The following is a 13,686-nucleotide window of genomic DNA, read 5'->3' as shown; positions in this document are numbered from 1 at the left end:
CACTCCCCTTTTTTTGTTACAAAACTTCTACCTTTACAATTGTGACAGTCGCGATTAATCATGATAATAGTTATTCACTATTGAGTCTTACAAATCTTATCCCCATCTCTTTTCACCAGACCCATGTAGACAAGATGACAACTATTCAGTGGGGACTCTTTCTTTCCCCCCATACTCTTAAGCTAAACTCCCTCTTGAAATTGTAAGCCAGTCACTTTGTGCCTTTATTGCCCCCTCATTTTAGGTAGCCAATGTCAAGGTTGCCGATCCTAATCTACCCTGTGTACAGAGAGGATAGTGTTGAAAGTTGATTTGAAAGACTCTTTCCCTCTCTGTTGGTATTTAAAGTATAGGTCAGGTTCATCATGAAGATGCATCATCTGTCACTGTAGCTGTTCCAGTCTGCTTATCCCTTCTAGTGGGAATGTCTCACCTCATAAGGTTGTGGATGGGACTCAGGATTCCACCTAAAATGCTATACTCTGTAAAGGCTTTGCATGCGGCCTATGTCACTGGGCAAGTTGTAGAACCCCTTTTAGGTATTCCAATCAGTTGTAGGCTAAAGGCGGGCTTACAAGTTTTCTCTAATCATGTTTCCCAACATTCCTTTCTATTCCACTCAAGTGTCTGTTTTACAATAGTAGGCAAGGGAAAGTAATATTCATAAGGCAGTCAAGGATTTTACTATTATTTCCCCTCTCCAAGCTATACCTAGATCCCTGTATCCCAGAGCCCTATTGTTCCAAGGTTGAGTATGCATCACTATTTACCTCGGAATATTCATTTAATTTTTAGTAAAGGGGTGCAGGCTTCTTGGACATGGAGTGCCTACTGCAGTTGTCAGCTCTAGGCACTATGTTCATGGGCTGTCTGGGTGTGACCAGCTGCATCTCTCTATCGAGGTTTCAGGTCCTGTTATACGTATCTCTGTTTCCAGGCTGTTCCTCTCAAATGTTACTATTCTTGTTGGACTACAGACACCCTCCCCATTTCTTGATCCTGTCTAGTAGGAGAGGACTCAGGGAAGGGGTAGATATGAAGCCAGGGTTAGAGTAGCCTAGAGCCCATGGGTCCTAACCTGTCCCTGACAATGTATGGTAATCTCAGGTTGTGCTGTTGTTGGTTCTCAGTTCAAAGAATACCTTTAGCATTTTTTTGGACCCTGAGAAGAGAACATTCTGTGGGGCTCCTGCAAGCCATGAAGTGGGTATAGGAAGGACGTGACAGCAGAGTTCCTGATCTTAGATGCATAGAGTTCCTATCGGCTTCAATGTTTTCTATGTTCAGGGGACTCTCATCCACAAAGTAGTCTGTGGAAGGCCTTGATGGGGCTGGTTTCAGTGTCTGTTAGAACCACAGGGCAGCTTGCGAGCAGGATAACTGGTTAAATGCTGGTCTGGTGGCTCTATGGGTTCTGTAGTTCTGGAGCTGAGTCTGCCTGAATCCAGGAACCCAAGCAGTAAAGCTGGTCCCCACCTCATAATGGTGTAGCTTCTAACCATGTGGCTCCAAATTCTTGGAGAACAGAGTCAGTGCTGGAGGTGGATGAGGGTGGGAGCTCACCATATCTCTGGTTACCAGAGAGGCATGAGGAAAAAGAAGGACTCACCCCTTTTCTTGTAGCCTGTGTGAATCTGCTCTGCTAGGCCACTTTCAGTTGCCAAAGGTGTTCACACGATGGTCAAACTACCTCTGGTCAGTCATGCGCTAGCCTTCCTCTCTCGTCATCCCTGCTCAGTTTCCCCTCCTAACAAGCACTTTTCTAACCTTTCCTCTGAAGTTCAGGGTTCCAGAGTTTTCATCTGTATCTGTTTCATTTGGTTTCTCATCTTTGTTGTAGAGGGTCCGTGTAGTGTGACTGCCTAGTTTGCTATCTTTGCCGGAAGTCTATCACTCCATTATCTTTTAATTTCATTTTTCCATGAACTTTTTGAAGTTCCCTTATACATGTGGTTATAAAGTAAGAAGCAAAACAGTTTTTTCACCCTGAACTCTGGTCTGGTCCTCAGGGATAAGCTCTCAGAAAGGATTTTTAAAAACGGAATGCCAGTTTACATTCCAAAACATTTCTAAACAAAATCACAGTATAATGAAGTTATTGTTCTAAGCTTACACCTCTGTAAGCACAGTGTGGATATAAATTAGAAACACTGCTTTCTTGTATCTGAGGAGTAAGAAGGATCTCATAGCCCTGCCAAATCTTGTACACTTTATTCAAAGCAGGAAGATTCTGTAATACCCCCAAGAAGAGCAAGAGTCAGACTACAATCAGGGCACTTTCAGGGAAGCAAAGACCCTCTGGTAGCATAGTGGTTATGAATTGGGCTGCTAATCGGATGGTGAACGGTTAGAAACTACCAGTTGTTCCATGGGAGAAAGATGAGGCTTTTTGCTCTCGTAAAGATTTACAGCCTCAGAAACCCTGTACATGGTCGCTATGAGTCGGAACCGACTCTACGGTACTTAACAACAACAACAAAGACCCTTTGCATCAAAGTGTTGTTTGAACTCGAGGGACTCAAAGTCACATGTAAAACCTCCACATGCTTATTCGAAAGCTCTTTTACTCTCCCCTTAGGAAGAAGACAAGCCGACTCTATACGTGTTCAATGCTGTAACACAAGAGACAATGCCAATAATGGAGAGCATCACCCTACTTGGTAACAAAGTGTCTGATTTGAGAACACTGGTAACCCTGAGATGTGGCTTCCCTGTGAGTGTGTACTGCCTCCGGACTCCCCAGGGACAGGAGATGTATGACTGTAACGCCCTCAGAGACTACCAGACAGAACTAGGTACTGTCCACTACATTTGATATCAGTTGCAACTCAGTCCTTGTGTGGTGCTGTAGGAAAAGCAAGGTCTGTGGTTCAACCCACCAGCCATGCCTTGGAGAGCCTATACAGGCTCACTATGAATTGGAACTGACTTGATGGCACACAATAACAACTTAGCATTAAAAGGTCCTTGGTACAGAATTTCCTAGTTTTTCAAGAGAAGATAGGAATTTTAATTTTAAACCTGTTCATTTTATTTATGGGGTTCTGGTGTGGTGGTACAGGATAAACCCTGGACTGCTAACTGCAAGGCTGATGGTTCAAACTCACTTGTCACTCCTCAGAAAACCTATACAGGGTCACTATGAGTAAGAACCAACTCAATGGCACTTAACAGCAGTAATTTTATTTACTTAAGTATTTTTAAATAGTAAATAAATTTACACGGTCAAGTATCAAAAGTACAAAAAATATGCATAGTGCTAAGTCGCCTTACCTTTCCTGGCTTTCAGACACCAAGTTTCCCTCTCCTCAAGTAAACATTAGTTTTAAGAAGGTTTAGGAGCCGTAATATGTACCAATTAAATCACAACATGAAGGAGGAATTGTTTGGGAAAAAAAAAATAAGGAATTGTTTGATTAATCCTAACTCCTCTGTACACAGGATTGACAGGGACAGGCAACTTAGGAATTGGCTATCTAAAAAGCAAGGGAGGCAATAAAAGCATGAAGTGACTGGTTTACAAGTTTTCAAGGGAGAGTTTAGTATCAGATGTGCAGGAGAAGGTAGAACCCCCAATGAATAGTTTTCATCTTGTCTAGATGGGTCTGGTAAAAGGAGATGGGGATAAGATTCTTAAGATTCATAAGTGAGTAATTGTTACCATGACTAATTGTGACAGTCACAACTGTAAAGGTAGAAATTTTGTAACAAAAAGGAGGGAGTAGTTAATATTACACTCCAGGAACAGAGGACACTAGGACCATCAAAGGAGAAGAACAGAAGCAGAATGTAGGACCCTATCCAGAGAAGTAGCAACAGCAGAAATGAAGGCACAGATGAGGACATGGAGAGATAGAGCAGCTGAGGACTCTGGACTCACGGAAATAGAAAGGCCGTGTGCTGGCAGCCAGGAGGCAGGCTTGCAGAATGTGTCCTTTGGTTGGTGTGTAAATGATTGTATATTCCTGAGTGTTTTTGTATACATTAAAAAAAAAAAAACCCAAAGGGAATAGAAGCAAATGTTGTTGAATGGTTGAATGATGATGCATGGAAGGGATTGTACTCATTGCAATGAAATGAAATACGAAAGGATGAGTGTAAAACTGATGTTCTACCATGTAAACTATCACTCAATTCATAATAAAAATTTAAAAACAAAAAACAAAAAAAGAATTGTTTGACACTAACACCTCTGTAAGTGCAGTGTGGATATAAATTAGAAATATTCCTCTCTTGTATCTGCATTTCTAGACTGACCAAGAAGTAAGAATGGCCTCATAGCCCTGTTAAGTCTCCATAACTTTACTCAAAAGAGACCCACTGCCTATTTGTTAATTCAAACTATTTGTTGATTCAGAACAGAGTAAACTACTCCTTAGGGTTTCCAAGACTGTGAATCTTTATGGAAACAGACAACCTCATCCTTCTCCTGTGGAGGGACTAGCGGTTTTGAACCACTGACCGTGTGGCTATCAGCCCAGTGCTTACGCCATTGTGCCACCAGGGTTCCTTACTCAAAGCATCCTCAAGGTGGAAGAGGGTACACTAAGCATGGGACAAAGTGAGCAAATCCCATCTTCATTACTGTGTGATCCAATTCCCAAAATATGGGGATGGATCCAGTCCTCACTTTCCCACCTCTCCATCCTCATCACCAGCCAGTCACAAAGCACTCTCTGTCTCTGATCCTAGCCACCAGGAGCAGGCTCAGAACTAACAAGTTAGACGGACACTCTCTTTCAAATCAGCTGCCTATGCAGCATTTCTTGAACCCTAGTAACCCAGAACTAGGTCAAAGTTTACATGTTAGAAAATCACCTTGCAGATTGTCAAATAGGTAGATGCCAACCCCTGCTAGCTCTCATTGCCCCTGTGAGTTTAAGTCGCTGGAACAATTCACAAATTTTATGGAGAGTGTACTACACTTATGAGTACAGCTGTATTTCAACCAAAAGGATGCAAATGAAGATATGCATAGGGTGAGGTGAAGGAGAGGTCTCAGCTCAGTACTTTCATGTCTGAAAGAGGGACACATTTAGATCTTCCTGTGCATGGTCACCAAACAGGAAGCTTATCAGCCTTAGGGTTGAGAGCACTTAGCCACATATGTAACCATGACAGATTACATCATGCCTCATGAGGTTTTGTTAGCTTTGAGCCACCAGGTGGTCCCTCTGGGTCTGGTCAGCCCTCACTCATTTGCTTTCAGCTTGAAAGAACCAAGAACAAAGGCCAACTTGCTTTTACAAGATGATTCCAGATGTCCCCAGCAAGACTCAAAATAGTTTCTTTATTTTCTCTTTCTATATATATTTTAAGCATATATAGAAAGAAATTCACAATTGCATTTTCCTTTTTAATACAAAGTGGTACAAAACATTTGGACCTTGCCTTATGTCAACTCATTTAAAGATGTTATTGATTATATTTTTAAATTACTTTTTAAGAAGTGTAAGGTCAATACTGTACAGACCAAAATACTGCCTCAGTAGGGTAGCATCCACCCTGATGGATAGATTATGACAAATCTCTAAATATTGGATTTCCATAGCAGTGGTTACGAGACAGGCTGCTAACTTCAAGGTCAGCAGTTCAAAACTACCAACTGTTCTATGGGAGAAAGATTAGGCCTTCTGCTCACATAAAGATTTACAGCCTTCGAAACCCTATGTAGGGTCGCTATGAGCTGGAACCAACTCCACAGCATTCCACCAACACCATATGTTATTAAGACAAACTCAAAGCACTGTCAGATTTGTTTTAACCATACTGAAAAATGGCTTGAACTTTATAGTGATTATTGCTTGAGGTGAAAGAGTCCTTGATGGCAAATAGCACATCTCCAGGTAATATTGTAGGAGTTCTGGTGTGGCGCTGTGGGTTAATGTGCCAGACTGCAAAGCTGTTCGAATTGTAAGGTTGGAGGTTCAAACTCACCAATTGCTCCTCAGAAACCCTATACAAGGCCGCTATGGGTCAGAATTGACTCGACGGCACTTAACAACAACAACAGGTAATGTTGTGCTGTAACATTCATTGCAGTGGAATTTGTAGACATCCTGAAGTTAAGTAGTTTTGTTTTGTAATTTTTTTTAAACTGCCAAGTTTCCATGTATTGCTACTCCCCTGATTATTATATCTGTTTAGCATTATTCTTTCATGTTATTTACATTGAGGTTCCCTAAATCTTGATGCCAACTATTGACCCTGTTTTTGATCAGAAGAAGCTCCCTTGGATTTGTCCTCAGAACATTATGCTGTAAAGCATGCAGAGCATATCCTCAGAGCATTACACCTGCTCTGCATGCTTGCTGGGGGCTCAGCTGTGCCCAGTACATAAGGGTGACTGACGTGAGTAAGGGTACCCAGTGGCACCATATAATCTAGTTATTTAATGAAACCCTAAATAAGAAAATTCAGAGTGACTATTGTTCAGGACTGTCCTGCTCAGATCAGGATGTGATGTTTTAGAACTGGAAGCAAATTTAGAAATTGCTTGGCTCAACCCCAGCTTCTACAGATTCTTAAATGTTCAGGATGGTTAAGTGATTAGCTCAGGATATGTCAAGGACAATGCATCAACCCCTTAAGATGACTGTCTGAAAGAGGGAACTTTAGGAACTGAGGAAAAGAGCACTGATTTTCAGGTGGAAAATTAGAGTCCTATGCATCACTAGGGTAGACTGCTTTGTAGTTGTTGTTAAGTGCCATCAAGTCAGTTCTGACCCATAGAGACCCTGTATAGATTTACCAAGGAGAAGCTGGTGAGTTTGAACCACTGACCTTGTGGTTCAAATAGACCTTGTGGTCGAGAGCTTATCCTAAAGCACCACATGTTTGACCATGAAAACACAGCTTTAGAGGAGAAGCAAGGAAAGGACCTCCCAAGGACAGGAAGAATGGTTCATTGATTTACTTCACACTTTTGCTTAAAGTTTAAATAGCATTCCTTAAGCAGCCAGTCCACCTTTTTTTTTTTTCATTAGGCAAATCTGCTACACAAGACCTTTTTTTTTTTTTTTTTTTAATGTTTTATTGTGAATTGTGTGATAGTCTACATGGGAGAACATCAGCTTTACATTCATTCCATCATCCATCATTTCATTGGCATAGTTATCATCCTGTCCATGCATCCTCACTCAACCAAGGGGTGTACCTTGTAAATCTGCACCCCCCCTCCCCCACCACAGTCCTCAGCCCCTTTCCATCTCCTGATCCCGAGCCCCCAGCCCCACCATCTCTTGGCATTGTCTTCTCTGCCTCCATCCCAGGCCTCACTACCTCTCTGGGTAGGATTCCGCTCTTCGCTCTTCTCCATTGATGGTCCCAGGGTCCTCCGCTCCTAGACTGATAAATTAATCATTCCCCTCTTTGTTACAAAATGTCCATCTTTAGATTTCTAACCCTCACAATCAGTCCTGATAACAATTATTCACCATTGCATCACAAGAGACCCATCTATATTTTGTTTCATCAGCCCTTCCTGGACAGGCTGGACACCACTCACTGGAGACTCTACCTTCCTCCATGCCCTCTGGATCTAGCAGTCCACCTTTTTTGTTTTAAGTGGAGGACAAAAGCATCCTTGATCAATCTCCCTTCCAGATTCTCTCCCTTCCCTAGTTATTCCTGCTGCCCTTGGAAGTGAACCATGAGCTTCTCCAAAGGCAGTGTAAGATCATAAGGTTTTAGAGAGGCAGTCAGGTTCAGGTTGAGAACAAAAGATTTAAGTAGCTCAGTTAGTCATTGCCCATACTAGTGCATTCTGAAATATCCGACACAGCTCTTCATTCTGGGCCCTTAGAGTGAAGAGGTAGAAAGCACATATACAGAAAGCTCAGTTATGACCCAATAAGCCAGCTCAATGTCAGCTGCAGACTCAAGTGAAGACACTCTAGAGAATATGGGATTGAGCACACAAAGTTGTGGGAATATAGATCATCTGACAAAGCCATGGGGTGACATTCTAAGCTTCCAGGACAGGTGAAAAGCATGAAGTCACATTTTGTAAACATGATCTTAACTCAGGGTGTGACAGAAAAAGAGGAGACTGTCATGAGTAGAGTGGAGAAGCATGGCTAAGACCAGTGGGAATCACATTTGAAGTCAGGTTGATGAGAGTCTTGAGGTTGAGGTCACAGGATTAGGTCTTGATACAGTTTACAACTAAAAACCATAGTTCTCAAACAAGAGTGTTCTAACAGAAGATTGATATGGTAGTTGTTGTTGTTGTTAAATGCCGTCAAGTCAGTTTCGACTCATAGTGACGCTGTATAGAGTTTCCAAGGAGCAATTTGTGAGTTTGAATCTCCAACCTTGTGGTTCAAACCAACCTTGCAATCACATACTTATCCTACAGCACCACACCAGGATTCCAATATGGTAGTGAGCAGTGTGAAATCTAGAAAAGAGAGAGAAGAGCAGTAAGGGGGTTATAGGGAGAGTGTGATATCCTAACTGGCACTCTCAATAATTTGGATATTCACTGAGGACTGTGTAGTAAGTAGTGTTACTAATAATGAAAGAAACCAATTATTAAAACCTAGACACAGAATGTCACATTGGGCCACATTTAAGGAGAGGGAAGCACTAAAACTGACACTAGGACAGTCGTGGCATCCTTACTAAAATGGAAAAATTGGGAGAAGGCATTTGTACTTTGGAGTCTTCATATTAGATTATGAATAAACTCAGTGATCAAGGTTTTCTTCTTCATGAAGTTTACTCATCAGTTAGTGGTAAAGTTGCACAACTAAGATCTTCTAATTCGCCTCCACTACAAACATGATATTGAGTCAGTAGATATTTCTGTAAGTGTCCCGCCCAAAGAAGTGGGAGGAAAGCCATGTGAGAGGTGCTTTCCTTAGACAATAAATATAGAGAAGGTGATGCCATGGGCCAGTGCTCAGGACATGCTATGGTCAGAGCAAACAGACTGAAGATGAGTAAGAAAATGAGATACCAAAAGCTGTCAAAGAATGGGACTTTTGCTGTCATAGATGACAAAGAAGTGACATTTTTTTCAGGAATATGGTAAAATACCAAAGACAACATCTGAGGAAAGCTGACTTAAAGGTCACTGGGGAACTCAGAGAAAACAGAGTTAGTAAAGTGGATGGAGGCAGAAAGATTGCAGGGATTAAGAAGATAAGTAATGAAATTCCAGAATGTCATTAGGGTTTTTCTACCAGCTCTTAGACCCAAGGTGACCCACCACTTGTGGCATTTTGATTCCTTTTATAGACGAGAACAGTAAGGCTCAGAGAAGTTAAGTAACTTGCTCAAAGTCATGTTGTGAAATAATGGAAATCACATACTCAAAACTGTGTTCTTTTTAAGAATTTATACTGTCTACCCAGCACATTTTTATTATTTCCTACTTTCATTGGTGCCATTTAAGTTTTGATTAAATGTGATTTGATTAAATGATTATTTGATTAAATGATTATTCCCCCTCAGCCCCATTGTAGGGAAAGTCCAAACCAAAGTAATTGCTACCACACAGGAATTAAAAATCCACACTGATGGTCAGTTATTAACTTAGGTAATAAGGAATCCAAAAACTTGAGAGACAATGCACATGTAAAGAAAGATTGGGGACAGTAGCCTAGAATGGACACTGTTGCTTGTTCCTGCTGTTTTGTATGACCTGGCATGGTAGATGGGCATGCAAGTCAAAAGTGGGCAGATCCAAATGTTATAAAGCTCATAAAAATTTGCTGATCTTCTTTGAAAAAGCAAAACAAGTAGAATTAAAAATTATGAATAGAACATTAGAAGGGGCTCGTGTAGTAAGGGATTCTGAAGTTTAAGTTTCATTATTTTTATTTTAATCTTAGTAATATGTTTTCATTGTATTTTTTGGAGCAGTGTAACACTTTCAAGTAAATTTTCTATTATCCAGTCGAATTCCTAAATTTATAAAGAAATTTCATATGTAACCAAAAAGAAAAAAAAGAGAAGGTATTATAAATCAACAGGAATGGAAGGAATAGACAATAAATAGTGCTGATTAACTTGCTTAGAAATTCTCTTAATTTTCAAAAGTTGGACATTAATAGAAAAATTCTTTGTTATCTTTGTTTTTTGAGGAATTAGGAAGCTTCGTTGTGATGAACTGAAATTGATGGTTACAGTTTTGGCAATATTTGCCACCAGATATGGAACTAAAGTAAAATAAAATACATGACTTGATTCGAACCTCCAACTTTGAGGGTAACAGTCCAGTGCTTTTCCTATAGCACTACACTAGGACTCCTGTTCTTTGTTGCTTTTAGGTGCTGTTGAGTTGGTTCCAACTCATAGCGACCCTGTATAGGGTTTCGAATAAGTGGCTGGTGAGTTTGAGGTTCAACCAACCTTATAGTCCAGTGCATTAACCCACAGTGCCACACCAGGACTCCTGGTGGTGGTGGTGGTGATTTGCCGTCTAGTCAGTTCCAACTCATAGCAACCTTGGATGGGGTTTCTGAGAATGTAAATCTTGATGGGAGCAGAAAATCTCATCTTTCTCCCATGGAACCACTGGTAGTTTCAAACTGCTGACCTTGAGGTTTGCAGCTCGGTTCGTAACCACTACGCTACTAGAGAGGTGCCTTATTTCTGATCAGGAAGTTTTAAATAGTAAAGCTTTCTTTATAAGGAGCCTGAGTGATGCAGGCAGTTTATGATTGATAACAAGTTCTGGTGTGGTGCTGTAGGATAAGCGCTGGATTGCTAGCCAGAAGGTCAAAAGTTCAAATCTACCAGCTGCTCCTTGGAAACCTTCTACAGGTTTGATATGAGTTGGAACTGACTTGTCAGACTTAACAACAATGGGCATGAAGTTAGGCAATTCAGACCTACTCACAGCCTCCACAGTGGAAAGGTCTAACAAACTGCTTGCAAAAAGATTGTTGTTGTTGTTACGTGCCGTTGAGTCAATTCTAACCCATAAAGACTCTGTATAGGGTTTCCAAGGAGCAGCTGGTGAGCTTGAACCACTGACCTTGCAGTTCAAACGACTTTGCAGTCTGACGCCTTAGCCCACAGCGCCACACCAGGTCTGCAAAAAGATTACAGCTGAGAAAGCCCTGTGGAGCCGTTCTACTCTGTAACACATAGGGTCACCATGAGTCAGGGGCAGACTTGATGGCAGTTATCAAAAGCAATGATACCCACCTTTATAGCTTTCAAAAACCAGATCTCAGCTAACAAAAGGACAGGTTAAGCCTGAGATTAGACAACTACCTAAGAAAACAAAAACAAAGCCCATTGCAGTTGAGTTTATTCTGATGCATGCTGACCCATGTACTACAGAGTAGAACTGCTCCGTAGGGTTTTCTCAGCTGTAATCTTTATGGAAGCAGATCCTGGGCCTTTATTCCACAGTGCCAACATTTCTGGATGAGTTCAAACAGCCAAACATTAGGTTAGCAGCGCAGTATAAACCATTCGCCCCACCCACCTAGGTAAGAATGGATGAGTCGGATGATGCAATCTACCTGGAAGAAATTGTTGTTGTTGACATTGTGTGTCAGGTACCATCAGGTTAACTCTAACTCATAGCAATCCTATGTACAACAGAACGAAATACTGCCCAGTCCTGCACTATCCTCTCCATTGTTGTTACACTTGAGTCCATTGTTGTTGCCACTGTACCAAACCATCTCATTGGGATCTTCTTCTTTATCACTGACCCTCCACTTTACCAAGCATTATGTCCTTCTCCAGGGACTGGCCCCTTTTGATAATATGTATGAAGTATGAGAGACAAAGTCTTGCCACCCAGTTTCTATGGAGCATTCTGGCTGTACACTTCCAAGAAGTATTTGTTTGTTTTCTAGCCCTTTTAATATTCTCCTTCAACACCATAACTCAGATGCATCAGTTCTTCTATGGTCTTCCTTCTTCACTGTCCAACTTTCACATATATACAAGACTATTAAAAATTCCTTAGTCCTCAAACTGACATTTTTGCCTAATGCAATACATCATTTTATTTCTTGACGGCTGCTTCCATGAGTGTGGATAGTGGATCCAAGTAAAATTAGGTCTTTGACAACTTCAATCTTTTCTCCATTTATCAAGATGTTATTTATTGCTCCAGTGGTGGTGAGGATTTTTTGTTTCTTTTATATTGAGATGAAACTGCTGATGGGAGACCAGAATTAGTCCAGTCAGTTAGCAACTGGAAATGGTTGTAAAGTAAAATAAGGCATAGGGTTAGCATTAGGGAAATCTTGCAAGGATCTGATGGTGAACTTGAAATCAAGGTGATGTATGTATGTATGTATGTATGTATGTATGCATGTAGGGATGGCTGGATGACACAGAGGTAAGAAAATAAAGAAACTGGGTATTGACACTGGAGGCTATGAAAACATGTAACAGAAATTTGACCCCAGAGATTAGAGTTCAGTGTAGTGTTTCAATTCTAGAGAAAAGTCAGATAACAGAGGCAGATCCTCAATCCTAAAGCCCAAACAGTAAGATAAGATACTGGGATTCTGCTCTGGGACATAATCAGGAGGGGGTTTGGTCAGGAGAAATAAGGCAAGTTATTAGACTAGAAACAGCATCTAAGCAGGATGAACAAGAATGTCAACTTCCTACCTTTAAACTACTGGCCTGGAATTATAACCAATTTCTTCCTGCTGGAATCACGATTGATCCTGGGACCTAGAGGCAGGCTAGTCCTTTTAACGGAGGCTGTTTGGACTCAACTGTGGAGGAGCAAAGAGGCTGAGTTACAACACTAAACTACAGCTTCCCCATGCTCATCTGTGGGAAATGTTCACAATACATTTAAAACATAGTAAATAATTTAAGCCAGGAGATAAAAAAAATCATTACACATGGAGCAATGTTTTAAAATCTTTTATTTCTATAGTTACTCAAGGGAATTAAAACTTTTATAAAGAAGTTCAACTATATCAAGAAGCTTTAGAGGAATGAAATCTATTGTCAATAGGAGTCAACTAAGACTGAACTTTCCAACATAAGACCAGATTTGTCAGGGTTGAGACAGGTCAGTGGAATGAGGTCAGTAATTCAGATCAGGATCTGTAGGTGAACAGGCATAGCACATAAGAATCAATTTACAAAGGAGAGCAAGGCCAAGGTCGAGAAATCAAAAACCATAGTGAAGAGTAATAAGGGAAGGTTTCCATTTCAAGCTCACAGGTTATAATGTAAAACATCAATAAAGGAAGGAACCAACTTTTCAGCTTTTAGCTCAGAGGAACTGTAGATGCAACTTTCTTTGGTTGGCTGCATCTGGGTGCATCCTACACCAACTGCCTCTGCCATGCCACCCATGTTTGATCCTAAAGAGATCAAAGTCATGTACCTTAGGTGTACAAGTGGAGAACTTGTGGCTACAACAGCTCTAGTCCCCAAGATAGGCCCTCTTGGATTTGTCTCCAAAACATGTTGGTGATGATATTTCCAAGGCAACTGGTGACTGGACGGAGTTAAGGTATATGGTGAAATTAACCATTGAGAGCAGACAGACCCAGATTGCTTCTGGCCTGATCATCAAAGTTTTTAAGGAACCACCCAGACACAGAAATAAGCAGGAAAATATAAAGCACAGTAAAAATATAACTTTAGATGAGATTATTAGCATTATCTATCAGACGTTACACTGGTCTTTGGCCAGAGAACTCTCTGAGACAATTAAAGAAATCTTGGGGACTGCCCAGA

The 13,686-nt window shown here is 41.0% G+C and overlaps 1 protein-coding gene across 1 annotated transcript in view; it reads left to right on the top strand.

The window, feature by feature from the left end:
• The window catches only part of ANKUB1 (ankyrin repeat and ubiquitin domain containing 1), a 44,375-nt gene that overhangs the window by 14,572 nt on the left and 16,117 nt on the right, over positions 1 to 13,686 (top strand). Inside the window, exon 3 of the mRNA XM_006876365.1 lies at positions 2,579 to 2,795. Coding sequence (XP_006876427.1) covers positions 2,579 to 2,795 — 217 coding nt within the window. The remainder of the gene's footprint in view (positions 1 to 2,578; positions 2,796 to 13,686) is intronic.

This window comes from Chrysochloris asiatica, unplaced genomic scaffold (genome assembly GCF_000296735.1).
Source record: "Chrysochloris asiatica unplaced genomic scaffold, ChrAsi1.0 scaffold00376, whole genome shotgun sequence".
Taxonomy (NCBI): domain Eukaryota; kingdom Metazoa; phylum Chordata; class Mammalia; order Afrosoricida; family Chrysochloridae; genus Chrysochloris; species Chrysochloris asiatica.
The sequence above is the reverse complement of the archived record's forward strand: the minus strand, read 5'-3'. Positions and strand labels throughout refer to the sequence as shown.